Here is a 17418-nt window from a genome sequence, read left to right as displayed (position 1 = left end):
ACCACACTGTCTTTTTCCAGAACAGCCTGTATTTCTCCTGAGGTTACCTGTGGGTTTTTCTTTGTATCCCAAACAATTCTTCAGGCAGTTTTGGCGGAAATAATTCTTGGTCTGCCTGACCTTGACTTGGTATCAAGACATCCGGGAATTTTCCACTTCTTTATAAGTAATTGAACAGTACTGACTGGCATTTGCAAGGCTTTGGATATCTTTTTATATCCTTTTCCATCTTTATAAAGTTCCATTACCTTGTTACACACGCCTTTTCTGCTCCCCATGGCTCAGTATATAGTTTGGTCAGTGCATCCATGCGAGAGCAAACAAACTCAATGAATATTTAAAAAAACCACAGGTGTGGGAAATTCACCTTAAATTGGCATTTGCACCTGTGTGTGTCACCTTGTGTGTCTAACAAGGCCAAACATTAAAGGGTATGTACACTTTTTATCAGGGCCATTTGGGTGATTTCTGTTCTCATTATGATTTAAAAAGGAGCCAAACAACTATGTGATAATAAATGGCTTCATATGATCACTATCCTTAAATAAAATATATATTTTTTGTATGATCTGTCATATTTTTTAAATCAATGCCAAAATTTCACCATTTCTGCCAGGGTACGCAAACTTATGAGCACAACAGTACACTGAGACAGGTACACATAGACAGGTAGAGATGAACAGAGATATAGGTACACAGAAACAGTGAGACAGGTACACAAAGACAGTAAGACTGAAAAAAGTGAGACAACAGTGAGACGGTTACAAAAAAACTGTGAGACCGGAAGAGGCAGAGACAACTACACAAAGAAAGTGGGACAGGTACACAGCGACAGTGAGACAGGTACACAGCGACAGTGAGACAGGTACACAGCGACAGTGAGACAGGTACACAGCGACAGTGAGACAGGTACCGTTTGCGGGACTCAGGGTCTGGGTTGGTATTATCCACGGCTACACTGCGGCCCTCTTTCAGAGCACGCTCACAGGCCGACACACAGCTCTGCCACGACCCCAGGGTGTCCTGGCAGGCACAGGGCAAAGGTCAGGCTAAGAGCCCTGTGTGTGGGTGTAATAATTAGAGATCCAACAGTGCCCTGAGCCACTCACCCTGTTGACATACACATAACCTTTGGGGACTATGTGAGTGTGGAAAAAGGTTGACTTCCCGGCTGGGGGAGGAGAGGAAGGAGACAGTTGTCAGTGAAGAGAGTGGGAGGAGGGGTTTTGGTGAGGGGGCAGTCAGGGGAGAAATGCACCTCCACGTCCACTTACAGGCAGGGTAACCCACGGCAACAATGACTTCCTGTTTGACGGAAGTGAGCGAAGCGCTGGGTGGGTCAAATAGACGGGCGTTGGAGTCCCATTTCCTCTGAAGACGGGGGATTAGGCAGAGAGATACAGGAGAGAGACAGACATAGACAGACAGAAACAGACACCAACAATACCAATGAAATATATGATAAACAAGAAGACAAGGAACAGTCAATAAGAGTGTTTAGTACATACAGTAAAACCCCCAGAAATACTCTGGGTACAATGCCCAGTTATGTGGAGAAAAGACCGAAATACACCATCACTCACAGGGTCAAATGGCGGTAGACTGAAGGGGGCACTCTTCCAGCCCAGGAAGAACTCCTCTGGAGTGTGGAACGGCAGCCCAATGTTTAGAGCAAACTGAACACAAGAGACAGATGAAGCTGATCAGTCAACCTGAACACCAGAGAGAGAGATGAAGCTGACCAGTCAACCTAAACACCAGAGACAGATGAAGCTGACCAGTCAACCAGAACACCAGAGACAGATGAAGCTGACCAGTCAACCTGAACACAAGAGACAGATGAAGCTGACCAGTCAACCAGAACACCAGAGACAGATGAAGCTGACCAGTCAACCAGAACACCAGAGACAGATGAAGCTGACCAGTCAACCTGAACACCAAAGACAGATGAAGCTGACCAGTCAACCTGAACACCAAAGACAGATGAAGCTGATCAGTCTACCTGAACACCAGAGACAGATGAAGCTGACCAGTCAAGCTGAACACCTGAGACAGATGAAGCTGATCTGTCAGTTTGGCTTCCCCCTGTAGTCATTTGATACTCAACACACACTAGTCAGTTTATCTGCACCACAGCAATATCGACCTTTAGGCAGAGTGCTTGGACCCAAGGGTTGAGAAATTATTCCGAATTTTAATAACAACCAGCTAGTTTTGGTAAAACTGAGGGACAGACGGACCGAGACAGACAGACACAGGCAGACAGACAGGTCTAGCTAAGTATGAGTTATACTATAAGCATGATACATTTTAACAAGCAACCAAAAATAACTATCTATTTTTGAGCCAGTTAGACCAGGCCAATTTAAAACTTGTCGAATCTGCTCCGGTCTTCTCACCAGTCGGTCACTGCAGGAGAAGTCCTTCTTCTTCTTGCCAGGGGCCCAGTTGACGGGTCGCCCCGCTGCATCTGTGGCAGAACAGAGGACAGAGTCTCAAGCCCTCTGGAGGATCAGTACAAAAAATAGTTTGAGGATATGGTTGCTACGCTGCTGTTGGTTTACCTCCCACATAGAGAGACTGGCTCTTGTCCACAACAACACCGCCATTAGCCTGCAACACAAAAGATACACAGCACATCAAAATTGAGAGGCTGGATTTAGTCTACGACAAAACCAACATTAGCCTTCAACACCCTGAGTCATTCTAAGACAACCGCACTCCTTGCATCCTGTTGTTATGGTAACAATAATTTTATGAACCTTTACTGACTTAAAAGGCGAACCAACTGAATTAAAGACAATTATATTAAATACATCCCCACTTAAGCCCTCACAGCAGTGGGAGCTGGTCTTTACAAGTAGCAGGGATACCATGTCAAGGTTTCTTGCAGAAAAAAGATGGTAGGCCCACACAGTCATAATATGAAGTGAACGGGAACAGTTTGAAGATTGGGACAAAATTATTTGCCTGAACCGAAGTCCAATAATTTTTGATAGTACGTGCTTTTACATTTACTGTACTTCATCACAGTAGATAACTGCAGCATTCTGGATACACTCAGTGGCATGGTGGGAACACTGCAGAATAACGAGGGAGTGCAGCATAAGAAAACAAAGTGACAGATTTAGATTAGAGGAAAAACTGGCATCTCAGAGCGGCCACACTCCCCTTCAAAGGGGGGTTAGGCTGAGTCAGTGGAACACACTTTCATGACCCAAATAAGAGTTTTCAACTGTATGACATTCCCTGTGGCTGTGTTCATAATTAAACAATCACATTCAAACTCATGTTGAATAGAAGTCATTACACACCAACCACCATTTAAAGTGACTCTGATTAATTACAAATAAGGTTCAGCTGTTCTTGTAGGATTTTCCTAACATTTTCTTAGTGGCATCTCAGAGAAAAAGCCATGGTCCGCAGAGCTGCTTCTAAAGCATCAGAGGGATCTCATTGTTGAAAGATATCAGTCAGGAGAAGGGTACAAAATAATTTCCAAAGCATTAGATATAACATGGAACACAGTGAAGACAGTGATCATCAAGTGGAGAAAACATGGCACAACAGAAACCTTACCAAAAAACCTTACCACCCTTACCAATCAATTTACTGAGAAGAAAACTGGTCAGGGAGGGTTCCAGCAACATTGGGGTAGGGTGGCAAAACGGAAGCCTTATCTTACAAAGAAAAACATCCAAGCCCAGCTGAAGTTTGCAAAAACAAACATCAAGTCCCCCAAAAGCATGTGGGAAAATGTGTTATGGTGGTCTGATGAAACCAAGGTTGAACTTTTTGGCCATAATTCCAAAAGGTATGTTTGGCGCAAAAACAACACTGCACATCACCCACAGAACACCATACCCAAAGTGAAGCATGGTGGTGGCAGCATCATGCTTTGGGGCTGTTTTTCTTCAGCTGGAACCGGGGCCTCAGTTAGGGTGGAGGGAATTATGAACAGTTCCAAATACCAGGCAATGTTGGCACAAAACCTTCAGGCGTCCGTTAGAAAGCTGAAGATGAAGTTCACCTTTCAGCACGACAACGACCCGAAGCACACATCCAAATCCACAAAAGCATGGCTTCACCAGAAGAAGATTAATGTTTTGGAATGGCCCAGCCAGAGCCCAGACCTGTATCCAATTGAACATCTGTGGGGAGATCTGAAGAGGGCTGTGCACAGGAGATGTCCTCGCAATCTGATAGATTTGGAGCGCTTTTGCAAAGAAGAGTGGGCAAATATTGTCATGTCAAGATGTGCCATGCTAATAGACTCCTACCCAAAAAGACTGAGTGCTGTAATAAAATCAAAAGGTGCATCAACAAAGTATTAGTTTAAGGGTGTGCACACTTATGCAACCATGTTATTTTGGGATTTTTATTTTTATTTTAATTGTTTGTTATTCAATTGAATTGTTCACGTTACGGGTCACATGAAAGGTGGAAAAAGTTCTGACATGATTTATCTTTGTCTCATTCTTTCACATCCCAAGAACCTGGCATTTTGACACGGGTGTGAAGACTTTTTATATCCACTGTATATACTCAAATGTTTTAGATGAATAAAGGTTAAAGCCTGTCCACCCTGTTTCAGTACCAGAATTTTGTCAAACAAGTTCATCCTAAAATGTCTCCAAATTGCCACGGGATAGTAATTATTTTCTGAAGATGAATCCATGTGATCGCTTTAGTCTGTCCACTATTTTAGGTCAAACCTGTAATGTTCACTTTTTGTAAACTGTGGATTTAAAGATACAGAGTGGAAAGCAGATGAGCTTTTTCTATTCTTTTAGGCAATTCTCAAAAGCCAAATGGGCGGACCCACTGTCTTTATTCTCTAAGTCTGACCTTCTCAGTCAGGTGCTCCCACATTCCCTTTACAGGCTTCCTGTAGATACCAGGACCAGATGCCACAAACACCTGAGAGGGAAAGACAGATAGAAAGTCAATTAACTAGCAGGTAAACACACAGACCAGTGGGAAGTGTTGCAGCCTTCCGGGAGGTGCAGAAGACGATGCCGTAACCCCATTCGTGACTCCCCACTCACCTGGACAGGAAGCTGTAAGGTCCTCAGAATGTCCTCCACTTTACACTTAAAATCCTCAGGCCTCAGTTTGCCCCGAGAGATTCCCATCTGATTGGTGAAGAACACCACCTTTGCAGAGGAGACAAATGAAATTTTACCTTTCACCGTGTAGGTTGACTCTGAGAACACACAGTGGTTTTTAGTGATCACAAAGAGCCAGGACAATTGCTTAATGTCCCATCCGTAAGACGGCACCCTATGCAGGGCAATGTCCCCCTTCCATTTCCACCAACTGGTTCCGCCAAAACCACTCTCAACTGCATCTGATCTTCAATCCAGGAACTGAATAGGACCAACGCTGCTTAGTTTCAGTGGCTATAAATCAGTCCACGTAGTACCATTAAAAGGATGCACGGGTAAAATACATTTATGGTAAAGTAGGGACCTTAAAGCTGTTTAATGTATGTGATTTTACCTTGTAGCCTTTCTGCAATAGGCTGGCCAGTCTGGGTTGGATCTCAGGAAAAAGAATCCTGTAATAGAGATTTAAAAATATATATATTTTAAAGAATAAATACACATAGGGAATACTGGAAAAAGCTGAGGAAATAAAAAGGACAAGAAATGTCATAAGTTATGAGATGAAGAGGGATGACAAACAAGAAAGACCCAACAAGCTAGACTGATACAGACAATGAGACAGAGAGAAAGACAGACCAACCTCCAGTCATCTGGGCTGGTGGCAAACACTTTGCCGGACTTGGTGGTGATGATGCAGCCATCAATGTCAAATCCAGCAATCTGAACCAGGAAGAAAAACGTGCCTTCTTTAGATATGAATTTACTAAAAGCAAAGGTTTGTCCTCTTCGGTCCAAAGCCCACCAGGGGTGATGTTTTTGCGTTGCCTTATTGTAACCTTCTGTGCTTGTAGTCGATCCCCCTCAACCAGTCTGAACACAGCCGCTGAGTCCTTCAGGTGTCTTTTTTGCAAACTCCAAGCGGGCTGTCATGTGCCTTTCCTTAGGAGAGGTTTTCATATTTTTTATAACCCTGTAGACCATGCTATCCTTTTGAGTAAGCGGTCTTCTATAGGACTGGGTTTTATAACTATCTTAAAGACAGAACAGGGTCAAGTCTGAGCACTCATATAAACAACATTGGTGATCAGATATTGTCATTTCCTTTTATATGCAGATGACAGTGATGTACTCTACTGCTTCAACAGCTGACCAAGCATTAATGCAGTTGGAGTCTGATTTTAAGATACTACAGAGGTCATTTTTACATCTTAAACTTGTTTTAAACGTTAAGAAAACAAATGTTTTTTTCTAGGTCGAAACTCTCAGAAACACTTTTGTAATTACTAGCTTGGATGGTACTCAAATAAAACAGATCTCTGCATTTTGGGTCAGTTTTGATTTCTATTTGTCTTCTATTGAATTCGATTTTTTAGTCCTAGATTAGGCTTAATCTGTGTTTGTGAAACTGGCCCATAAATTCTTAGTGATATGGTTAGATCAGATGATAGGCTGTATTCAAAAATAAAAACGTTACTGATTTGGGGAAATGGTTCAAATTCAAGATAGGGTTCCTTTACAGGAACAGGGCTTGACTGTCCTCTTTAAATAGAAAACAAATTGTGCAGGCTACTTTTATATCAAACACAACTCTAAAGACTGACATTGAAAGCCCACATTCATTTGTACAAAGTTACCTATGGCTCTCACCTTACTGCTTCCAGTGACCCCAGCAGCTGTGTAGATCATCATGTTTCCAATCTGCTGCCAGTGGCTTTGAGGACAGGCTGTGGAGGATGTGTGTCGCTGAGGATGTCTGTCGCTGCCTGTACCGGCTCCCGAAGCCTCCTCTGCCATCGCCTGGAGCTGTCGGAGCTTCTCCTCAGCTAGCCTCTCGGCCTCGTCCTCATCGGTCCTCCGACGCTTCTCCTGCGGGTCCTCCTGGTCACTTTGTGGCCTCTTGGATGCCTGAATGAAAATCAAAAAGGCAAATATGGTCAGGTGGAACTTCTCAGTATATTCACCATGACAAAACATGACATATGTACACAGAATTCCTGCGTATTTCCAAAGGTAAAGAAACATTTAATTAGATACAAACCACATTCTGGTGTTATTGGCATGAATACATTTCTGAATCCATTTGTTTCAATTTGTTTTAACACAAATAAATGAATCATCACTAGAATTGTTCCAAGATCCTGACTTCACTTACTACTAAATTACTATATTTTATTATTATATAAATAATGAGTATTTAGTCAAAATGTCTCATTTCTAAAGTAGTGAACCCATGGGGTTTACATAGGCCGGTCTGTTTAAAGAAATTAAAACACAATATATGATTAAGTAAAGAAAAGGTTTATTATACTGAGCAAGAGGATAAATCAGAAGACAAGTAGGTGAAGAGACAGACTGAGAGCAGACCAGTGGCAGAAGACCAGGGACCCTGACTTAAATTCTGATAACGTCTGGTCTGATAGTCACCACAATAATGACGTACTTTACTAACACGTTTGTTGACTGCACTTGTTCATTTGTCCTACGTTGTGAATTATATAAACACACAAAACTGCCGTTCCAATGGAGAAAGATGAACTAGCAAACGCAGTTGCTTCGTCTGTTTGCTAACAGCGTCCTTGCGGGAGTGCCAACTATCAAGGAGGTGATTCCCATTCGCAATCACAGCTAGACCATGCAGTCTTAATTGGTTCAAATAATCCTTTAGTCTCTCCCTGTTCTGCATGTGCACATGGGAGGGAAAGACACAGTTCTCTTCCCTTTGCTTGGGTGTGTGCACATACCTCCAGGGACAGGACAAGGCTGTGAAAAGCGCTTTCCTGTGTGTTATCAGACACAACCCACCCCACTCGTCACCGGACTATTAAGGCCTCAGCTATTATGTTATCACGACACAATATGCACATTTCCACATTCAGGACCTTAACACACAGTTCAGTGGCCTCCCTGGGTGTGTGTGTGTGTGTGTGTGTGTGTGGGGGGGGGGGGGGGGGGGGGTGATCAGCGTGCTCCAAACTGACAATGGCAAAGTTCACCGATTGCTTTCTGTCTCTCTCTGTCTAAGGACAGGAAACACCTGCCTCTTGCTCCAACGGGCAGCTATGAGGAGAGAACGAGCGGACTCTAGAAGGATATGCGAACCCTCCTCATTCAGATGAAGAGCAAGTCATGCTCGGTCGATATTAGCATTGGCTGGTTTCACTAGGCTTAGAGAGCGTGCAGATTCTCTCTCCTGATTTACAGAGTACGGTGTAAAGGGAATAAATATCTTACTGTTAACTGCCTTTGTCACTGTCTAGGATGTGAAGATTTATTTTTCTGCAAACCTGTACCAGTATTGACTGTTTGGATATACCTTCCCTGAAAAGAAAGGACTAAGCAATTGAAACACTCCTTGAAACTTGAAAACAGTATTTCTGCATCTGGCCTCATTTTCACCCATCCCAAGTTGTTCAGTTTAGGGATGATAACCCACCTTTAATAACCTGTTTATGAACCCCAGTTATGAATGCAAACTGAATATATTCTGTGTTTAAGAGAATATCTTATTCCCCAATGTGTTACAATTTTTCAACGTCATTTGTGAAAGCGGACTGCTTTCTTTTCTTTTACGTGAGATGTTTTTAAGAGCTATGCACTTCACTAAACCAACCTTTCAACTGGAGTCTGTTGGAACAAGGTCATCTCATCCATAAGTGAGAGGTTGTGAACTAGGGATCTGCTCTAACTCACAATTACCACAGTCAAATGGTAAAATACAATACATTGTATGGAAGATTAAAACATTTTCTCATACCTTCTTGGGAGAAGATGCAAAAAAGTCTTGGATGCTGCGTTTGGGACCTGGGCTCTGGACCTTCCCACCTCTGTCTTTTTCTCCCTCTGTCTTGCCCAATGCTTTTAACTGTTGTACATCTTTCCCCTTCGGAGCAGAAGATGATGACGTTCCATTCGAAGCAGAGAACTGTACTCTGAAGGGATGGCTCTGGTTGACCAGGAACAGGGTGCTGTCATGCATCAGCCTGCCAGACTGACCTCTTCCAAGACTCTCACTGCCCAAGGAACATGGGTTTGGACCAAGCTGGACAGGAAAATCATTGCTAATTAAAACAGTAGAAAGGTAATAAAGTAGTGTCTGTGCAAATCTAAAAGACAGAATGAGGCTCAATAACAGGTACAATGTAATAATTCCTTACCTGTGTTACAAGTACATCCTTGTCCGCATAACAGGCCACCAGTTTCACTAGAGGCAATATGAGAAGTGTTAGTTGTGATGTCACATGTATATTCTGGCTATTCTTTGGGTGTGGAAATCCATGTTTTTTGGCAGAGCTCCAAACCGCGCTCAATTAGTTCACGCTGCACTCGATCATAACATGATGACGTTCTTTGACGACTGGAGTTAGTTTCCACGGTCACACTGTGAAATCTGGGAGGGGGGTGTAGAGTTCTCTATTCCACCCTTCATAACTTGCCAAATCCCAGACACTATTGTGTCTACAGTACGAAATGTTATAAAACACTCATCACTCTCCAACCAACCCGTGTTATTGTAGACAATGTCTCAAACACTTTTCTTTTTTATCTGATGAACTCTGACATAAAAAAAAGTGTTTGTTAACTACAAAAACATTGCTTGGACTAATTATCATAATGCATTGTAGAGGGCTGTAAAAGGCCAAATGTAAAAATCAGCGAGCTTCATCTTTAATTACGTGCAGGAACGTGAAGAACGGGAACATCTGGAAGCAAGCTCAAATGTTACAATAAACAGTATACTTCTGTACTACAGCTGATCAGACTACTTACCTTGGTGTCGGGAACACTTCTTGTCAACTACTCCAGTCTCTGGACCACGACCTAGGATCACGGCTCGGCCATCGGCTAGTGGGACACAAGCCCCGGATTCACTGACCAGTAAACACTGCTGCATCTGCATGCATAAAATAAAAGGTAGGAACCACAAATAATTACTGTACATAACACATTGCCTTGAAACCTTAAATTAACCAGGTAAAGTAAATCGCTCAACAGTATTTCTAAACGTAAGGTTAAACGTACTTTACGAAGTGTCAAGGGAAATAATTTTAGCCTAAACACAAACTAGTTTATTAGCTAATTTTGCAAGGCTAACTGTCTCTTAGCTTTGTAATTTAGGTAGCTAACGGGCTAGCTTTGCATGAGTAAGGTTTAATCTATTCCGTGGCGAGTCGTGCATGTTTTGCATTGCCTATGGGCATACTCTGATTACGTCCGGTTTAGTCATTCGAACACCGAAGAAGCAAAACGTGACAATGTAAAGGAGGCACTTGGCAACGATAACTTTTAATGGTCCGTCACAAAAACACTTCCGTGTAGAAAAATTCGTCTAATGGAATAATGCCCTCACTGTTGAACAGTGTGCCTTGGCCTTACAATATTTTGCCAGTGAACACTTTATGTATTCCATCAGAGATGCTGCACATCTGAGCAAAAATACTGTATGCCGTGCAGTTCACAACATAGTACTGTACTTGCTCTCACTAAACTGCTGGATGCATTTGTTGTGTTTCCTGGCCATTCAAGCGTTCTAAAGATCAAAGAGACATTTTATGCGATCACAGGTATTTCACAATCTAAAAAAATACCAGGCCTATTTTGAATATGCATAGGCCGGGCCTATATAAAGAAAATAACATTTCCCCATAGGAATCCCGAGCGTGATTGGTGCGATTGATTGTATGCATATGGGGGGGGGGGGGGGGGGGTTGTGTGAATAGGAAGTGATTTCACAGCATCAGGTATTTGGTCATATCATATTTGATCTGACATGTTGGCTAGCATACATTCTTAAACCTTAAAACATTCAAGACAGTTAGAGAGAACAGTAGGTGGTGATTTTCTTACAAGGGAAGTATGTCATAATGGTGTGAAATCCTTTGTCAGATGACATGTGATCATTAACTATTAATACACACCACTTGATATTATTACATTTCATCCTTTTTGCCAGGTGTGCTTTCCACTGGATTTGCAGCTGAAATGATAGAATAAAGTTATTTTTAACACAATATAATTAAATTCATACAGGCAGCCCTGCTTTAGGGAGTAGATCTTAATTCATTAACAGTGAGTAACAGGTCAATTTCAGAGATGTGGCCAATGTGCACTACTGGCTGGTAAACCTGTATGAATTGAATGCTATTGTGTTTTACCCTGTATAACAAAAAGCTAGGCCTATAGAAAAAATTAAAAAGCTAATATCTTAAAAACTCAGCTTGTTGAGAGCCCCCTGAGTTTCAATTCAAAATCCCTGAATCTGGCAAAATATTTTATTTCTGTATTTTTTTTATTTCTGTGTTCTTTTATTTCTGCATGTATTTATTTCTGTAGTTCCTTGTCCTTAAGCTAATGAGGGAGGAGGGTATATCTGCAGATTGCAAGTCGGGGGCATAACTTACCAAAATCTTCGTCATTGACCCTGTAATACTTCCTACATAAACGCATGCACTTAATCAAAAACACCAAACCAATGGAAACCTTCAATGGGCGTAAATTAATATTAGGGTACCCCCATATTAAGTTATGCCCCCGACTTGCGGTCTGCAGACATAACCTCCTCCCAGTGGTCTGTCCAATGTGTACCACCTCTCAGCCTTCTCTGACGCCAGGGAGTGTTAACCAGACAGGCTGGGAGTGTTAACCAGACAGGCTGGGAGTGTTAACCAGACAGGCTGGGAGTGTTAACCAGACAGGCTGGGAGTGTTAACCAGACAGGCTGGGAGTGTTAACCAGACAGGCTGGGAGTGTTAACCAGACAGGCTGGGAGTGTTAACCAGACAGGCTGGGAGTGTTAACCAGACAGGCTGGGAGTGTTAACCAGACAGGCTGGGAGTGTTAACCAGACAGGCTGCCCAGGCCAAATGGAGGGACATCAGCAACGTCTTTCCAAATATGGTCAACTCTTGAGTTCCTTCCGAAAGCACCACGGCCACTCTGTCTGTGGAAATCTTAAAAATTACATTTCATTGCAAAGGCAGTATTGATTTGTTTTCCCTTGTCTTGCTAGGTGCTGAGTGCTGCAACAACCCCAGTCTCTGTTCCACTGAGTGGTGTTCACGTGTGGGGCCTAGAGCTAAGAGGGGCAGTGTGGGATGTGCGGCTTGGAGCCCTACAGGAGACACTCTCCCCGAAGCCCCACCTGCTTCCCCTCCTATGTGTCAGAGCTATGGTGAGAAACAAGGGCACTGTCCGAGCCTCAGACAGTTCCCCCGGAAACAGCTCCTCCCCGCTCCTCTACCACTGCCCTGTGTACCTGGACAAACCGCACTGGGAACTCTCTGAAAACAACAATCACCGTGGTCCTATTACGGCTAATCTAGATCCGGTTCAATGTACAATGACAAGAGGCTTGCGAGTAACCTTTGACAATAGACAGCACACTGCATTGTCTTTTGTTTAACAACAGACTTGGTTTTATAAAGATATCGAGAAGCATTGTGCATGATAATATATCAATGCACTTTTCATGACAGTTACAAATGCAAAACATTTAATAGAAATATACCAAGTATGTCAAGGCCTTCTTTATGTCTTTGGAACAGACATGATGCAGAAGGGTGTTACTTGGGATGCACATTTGAATCTTTCCGTGTCACTGTTGCCCTCATCGTTTCTTGTACACACAAGGCCTCAGCTCTAGTCCTCCTGCCTTCTTTACCCTCTCTGGCGCTTCTGCAATCTTCTCAAATTCAAAGGAGTAGAAGTAACTGTTGTCGGTGTCCTAAAGAGGGGCAAAATATAAGGTGGGGGATATTAACAAATATTAGCAATCTGAATTTCTTTATTCCAAAGACAAAAACATGTATCATCACATGGCTATCACTGTCCACTCCGATCACAGACTTGCCTTTGTCAGCAACTTGAATCCCAGGCTGGACAACGCACTCATGAAGTTCCGCACATTTTCAAATCTACTTGCCACCTCCGCAATTTTAAGGACCCCACTGCAAAAGAAGGACCCAACGTATTTATTAACCTATCCACAGGGGAAATAAAGGGGAACACATACTTCAGTGCTTCTGCATAACCTCTTACCCCATTACCAGCACACGGTTGGCCTCAAGTAGGAAATCAACCAGGTTGGTCCCCATAAGAGAAAGACAGAAGACGGCTATGTCCACAGTGCCATTCTTGAGGGGTACCTGCAGAGGGGTGGGACCAGAGTCATCATACATCAATATTGCATGCGAACCCCAGGGTGCTCACGAACACAGATGAAAAATCAGATTCAGGATCCGGTACACTCACATTAGCCATGTCGCAGACTGTGACACGGTCACTGATTGGTGCCAAGTCAAAACTATGCACTTTGTTCTTCACACTGAGAGCTATTTTGCAGTCCCCACATCCGAAATCTGCTACCACCAGGGAGGCAGGCCTGTAAATGACACAAACCGTCTTATAAGAAACCCACCCATCGTGATGCTGTGGCCTTAGTCACTTCATTGCAGTACTGTGGTGTTATTGTGACCAGGCATCTGAATCCTGGTCAGGAAATACCAACAGCGATAGTGGGCTGTTGGGCCTGTAGAGTCCATGGCGGTTCATGTAAATTTAAAACAAACTCTACAATGTCAACATGCTTTCAACTACACATTTTCATACAAAGGATTGCTAGTCCTTTCATCCATAGCTCTGTCAATTAATTTTTGTGGTTACAGTTCTCAACCCCAATCCTTGGTCTGTTTGGATAAACATGGCCACGAATGATGCTGGTGGGTGTGTCCATGATGATAAAAAAACATTTCAAAATAACCCAAAATAAACCATGTATTTGGTTTGATACTACAGAACCTAATGTGATTTGGTGATTAAACAAACTCAATCTGATTACCTCCACTTATTTTTAGTAGTAAAGTTAGCTGAAGTTCATAATGGTAAGTTCATAAAAACAGAACCATGGATTACAGTTTCTCTTGGCCCATAGTCTACCTGCAGAGTTAGGAACCATTTAACATAAAATACAATTCACTTTTAAAGTAAGAGAGAGGCATTAAAACAACTCACTTTTGGCATATGTAGGAGATGATGGCGTCAACAGGATTAACTGGCCAGCGTTTGACCTGTGCCGTGAAGCCTTTGTGATAGACGCCAAAGGCCTGGGGGTCCTGTCTGAACATGCGTTTGGCCTCCCCACTGGAAGTGGTGTACAGAACCTCGTTAATATAACGGAACCGAGCAGACTCCAAACGATGCTCCATGCGGGACCTCAGAGCAGTGGAGCGGTCTGTGGGAACCTGCTCTATAGTGTGCGTTTCCTTCTCCTGCTCTATAGGTTGCTCCATCCTTTCAGAGCTCTGGCTACCGAGTATTCTTCTGAGCTTCTCTTTCCTGCGGTCCTGCACTTTGCTCTCCTCTTGTTTCCTCCTCTTACTGCCAGGTGGACCAAGTTGCTGTACCTCCCTAACCGCCTTTTGATGTTTGTTCTCATCCTTCTTTAACTCTATATGTGGGGATTTAGAGTTACTGAGTGGAACTGCTTTTACTTGATTGCCCTGCTTTGTGTTTTTCTCAAAATTGTTTTTATTGTTTTGGACTGTTTCTGTGTCTGGGTTGGACGCAGTCTTAATGAATGTCATCTCTTTACCATTTGGTACTATTTTCCTTTTCTGTGCTTTAACAACACTCTGCTGCTGTTTGTTGTTTTTGCTTGGGGGTTGTTGCGGCTGGGTGACCACGTTTCCAGAGTTCACATCCAAAGCTATTCTTGGTGCACTTTCAATGGTCTCCGCTTTTGCGTTTTTTGGGGAATTCTCCCCATTTTGAACTTTGAACTTGTTTTTACATTTCTTCTTGTTCTTCATCTTGTTTCTCCATTGCTTTCTGTTTAATGTCTCAATTTTAGAGTCGACCGAATCTTTTTCTTGATCCTTGATAGATTTTGAATCAGGTTTACTGCTGCCTGGAATGGACGTCAAATTCTTTACTTTCTTGAACCCTGGGAAATACGGAAAGAAACAAAAAATATACTTTAATCTTGAACAAATCGATTTCTTCAGTTAACAGTAGCACTCATGTAAACAACTGACCTGCTTTTACTGGTTCCTTGGACTGCATTTGGTTCTTAGCTATAGGCCCCGGAGCCTCTTCCTTGACACCTACACTGTCCTTCTGTCCTGCCTCTTCTCCTTGAGAAGACACTTTCTTACGACCTCTTTTGCTTCTTTTTTTCTTCCTTTTGGTGTGTGGTGTAGGTAAAGTCTCTGTTTCGCTGTCATTGCCTGCTCCCTGAGGCAAACTATCGCTCTTGCTCCATTTTGGTACAGGCCCCAGTGTCTGAAGTGTCCGTAACAAACTCTTCTTCTTCCCAACACCCTTTGGCTGGTTGGACAAGCAGAAAGAGCAGTGTCAACAAAAACCCAGGCCTCTTTGAATATGTGGTAGCTTTCAGAGTGTTGAATGAACAGACAACCCAGATAGCAACCACCTAATGGAACACTGTTGTTAGGTTACCAGGTATATATTTTAATGACATGTATGTTTAGGTGAGATCTTACTGTGACACTGGCACTGTCAGACACATTGGTCCTGCTGATGACCTTCTTGGTCAGCGCTTTGGCTTCTGGGTCATCATTCCACTCCTCCTCTTCAGCGAACATGCTTACAAGCAGATAACAGGATAGCAAGATAATCTGAGTGTCTGGTGCAGTTTGGTATAAAACTGAGATTTACCTTAATTTGACTTCCAAACATTTGTTTAGGTCAACTGAGAAAATAGTTATTGATATGGGCAGTAATTGTTAATTTGCTCATAAAACTATTTATAACAGACCAGGCAATTTAAACACAAACTCCCCCTGTCAAACTCTGGTAACAGATGACTACAGAGTGGCTATCCAAGGGTGAAACTGACTCATTTGTATATGCTGTCCAAATCATGTGATATCTTACTCGCATTAGCATTGGCTGACAAGTAGTTAAATGTGAGTTATTAGGTCAGGCTACAAAATGGATGCTTAATAATACAGAATAGAATTATTGATGCAACATGTAAAGTGTTGGTCTCATGTTTCATGAGCTGAAATAAAAGATCCCAGAAATTCACAAAAAGCTGACTTCTCTCCAATTCTGTGCGCAAATTTGTTTACATCCATTGGTGAGCATTTCTTCTTTGACAAGTTAATCCATCCACTGACAGGCGTGAGGGCAGCAGGGTAGCCTGGTGATCAAGTGTTAGGCCAGTAAACAAAATGGTTGCTGTAAATATGAATGTTCTTGGCCATTAGCATAGGTAATTACATAAAAATGTTAGACAACATGATCATTGAACCTTCTGCTGGGGACAATAAAAGTATCGCTAGAATGTAGTTTTATTACTCAACACAATGCCACAGATGTCTCCATTTTCATGCAATGTCCAATAGAGCTGTTTCCAGAGGACTGAATCTTAATTTCTGTACCATAAGCCACCTCCAACATTGCTTTAGAGAATTTACCAGTATGTCCAGCTGCCCTCACAACCATAGACCAGGTGTAACAACGCTAGCCCTGGATCTCAACACCTGGCTTCTTAACCTGTGTGACCCTTTGATCAGCCACCAGGACAGCGGAATAAACTGTTAGTTTGGACGAATTTCTGAATGAATTGTCAAAACCATCTCAGCAAAGCTCATCTTTATCTTAACAATGGTGTTGACCTGACTAAAGTTCGGTATCGTTGCTATTTGGGTGGTTAAAATGCATGTCTTGATCCGGTACCATGTGTGTGTACTGAATAGTCCCAGTTTAGTCTCAAGGTAAGAGTGCTCTTCTAGACTGAGTCTAGAACATCTTCAAGATCTGCCAGTGCAATCACTTTTATACCCCAGTAAAATTAGTTAGGATGAAAAAACGTGTTCGCAGTGGAAAAGATAGACTGTAAGAGATACAGTACTGTAGTTTTCAGCTAGACGAAACAAGTCAAAGACATATTACAAATTGTCTATATGGAATGGCAAACAGGCCATTATTTTAAACTCAATGCTAGTAGTTTTAATTTCGTAACGAGATCTTTGTTTCCAAAAGGGTAGAGCACGGTGATGGCTCGAAGTACGAGCCGCCTGTGCTAGCTACGACACTTGTTATAGTCGAAGATCAAAACTCCTACATGCTGTACAATAGAGACAACAACTTGACTCACCTGTCAGAACTGTCTATCACAATATTTTACTGGACTGAACTGATTCAAATACGTAAACAAGACCATAAGCGGACGTCTTTTCGACCCACGTTCGCCTCACGCATGGACAAGAGACCAGGCAATTGGAGCCACACCAAAACAGGCGCATGTGAATGACGTGTTTCCACAAAGAGTGACATTTCACCGTCGACA

The 17418-nt window shown here is 42.7% G+C and overlaps 2 protein-coding genes across 4 annotated transcripts in view; both read right to left on the bottom strand.

Annotated features, from left to right (window-relative positions):
• Positions 1-12727, bottom strand: part of pnkp (polynucleotide kinase 3'-phosphatase) — a 16217-nt gene extending 3490 nt beyond the window's left edge. Inside the window, exons 1-15 of one of the 3 annotated variants that reach the window (XM_010871115.4) lie at positions 12613-12727; positions 9876-9999; positions 9263-9309; positions 8863-9147; positions 6756-7013; positions 5749-5828; positions 5503-5560; positions 5049-5156; positions 4849-4920; positions 2565-2613; positions 2400-2470; positions 1584-1676; positions 1275-1371; positions 1110-1171; positions 914-1023 (exon numbers count right to left, since the gene is read on the bottom strand). In XM_010871115.4, coding sequence (XP_010869417.2) covers positions 914-1023; positions 1110-1171; positions 1275-1371; positions 1584-1676; positions 2400-2470; positions 2565-2613; positions 4849-4920; positions 5049-5156; positions 5503-5560; positions 5749-5828; positions 6756-7013; positions 8863-9147; positions 9263-9309; positions 9876-9999; positions 12613-12684 — 1586 coding nt within the window. In that variant the 5' untranslated portion in view covers positions 12685-12727. Of the gene's footprint in view, positions 1-913; positions 1024-1109; positions 1172-1274; positions 1372-1583; positions 1677-2399; positions 2471-2564; positions 2614-4848; positions 4921-5048; positions 5157-5502; positions 5561-5748; positions 5829-6755; positions 7014-8862; positions 9148-9262; positions 9310-9875; positions 10000-10127; positions 10659-12612 lie in introns of those variants that run through there. The other 2 variants (XM_010871123.4, XM_010871133.4) reach the window with 2 other exon arrangements.
• LOC105011231 (ribosomal RNA processing 8) lies at positions 12511-17393 on the bottom strand. The gene is made up of 8 exons (XM_010871102.3): positions 17227-17393; positions 15605-15707; positions 15137-15428; positions 14115-15045; positions 13356-13485; positions 13143-13249; positions 12955-13051; positions 12511-12828 (listed from the first exon to the last, which is right to left on the bottom strand). The coding sequence occupies exons 2-8, from the start codon at positions 15704-15706 to the stop codon at positions 12712-12714; spliced, it is 1776 nt and encodes a 591-aa protein (XP_010869404.2). The 5' UTR covers position 15707; positions 17227-17393; the 3' UTR covers positions 12511-12711.
• Between the last annotated feature and the right edge of the window lie 25 nt (positions 17394-17418).

The sequence above is a fragment of the Esox lucius genome, chromosome 1 (genome assembly GCF_011004845.1).
Source record: "Esox lucius isolate fEsoLuc1 chromosome 1, fEsoLuc1.pri, whole genome shotgun sequence".
Taxonomy (NCBI): domain Eukaryota; kingdom Metazoa; phylum Chordata; class Actinopteri; order Esociformes; family Esocidae; genus Esox; species Esox lucius.
This window is presented reverse-complemented; position numbering and strand designations above follow the sequence as displayed.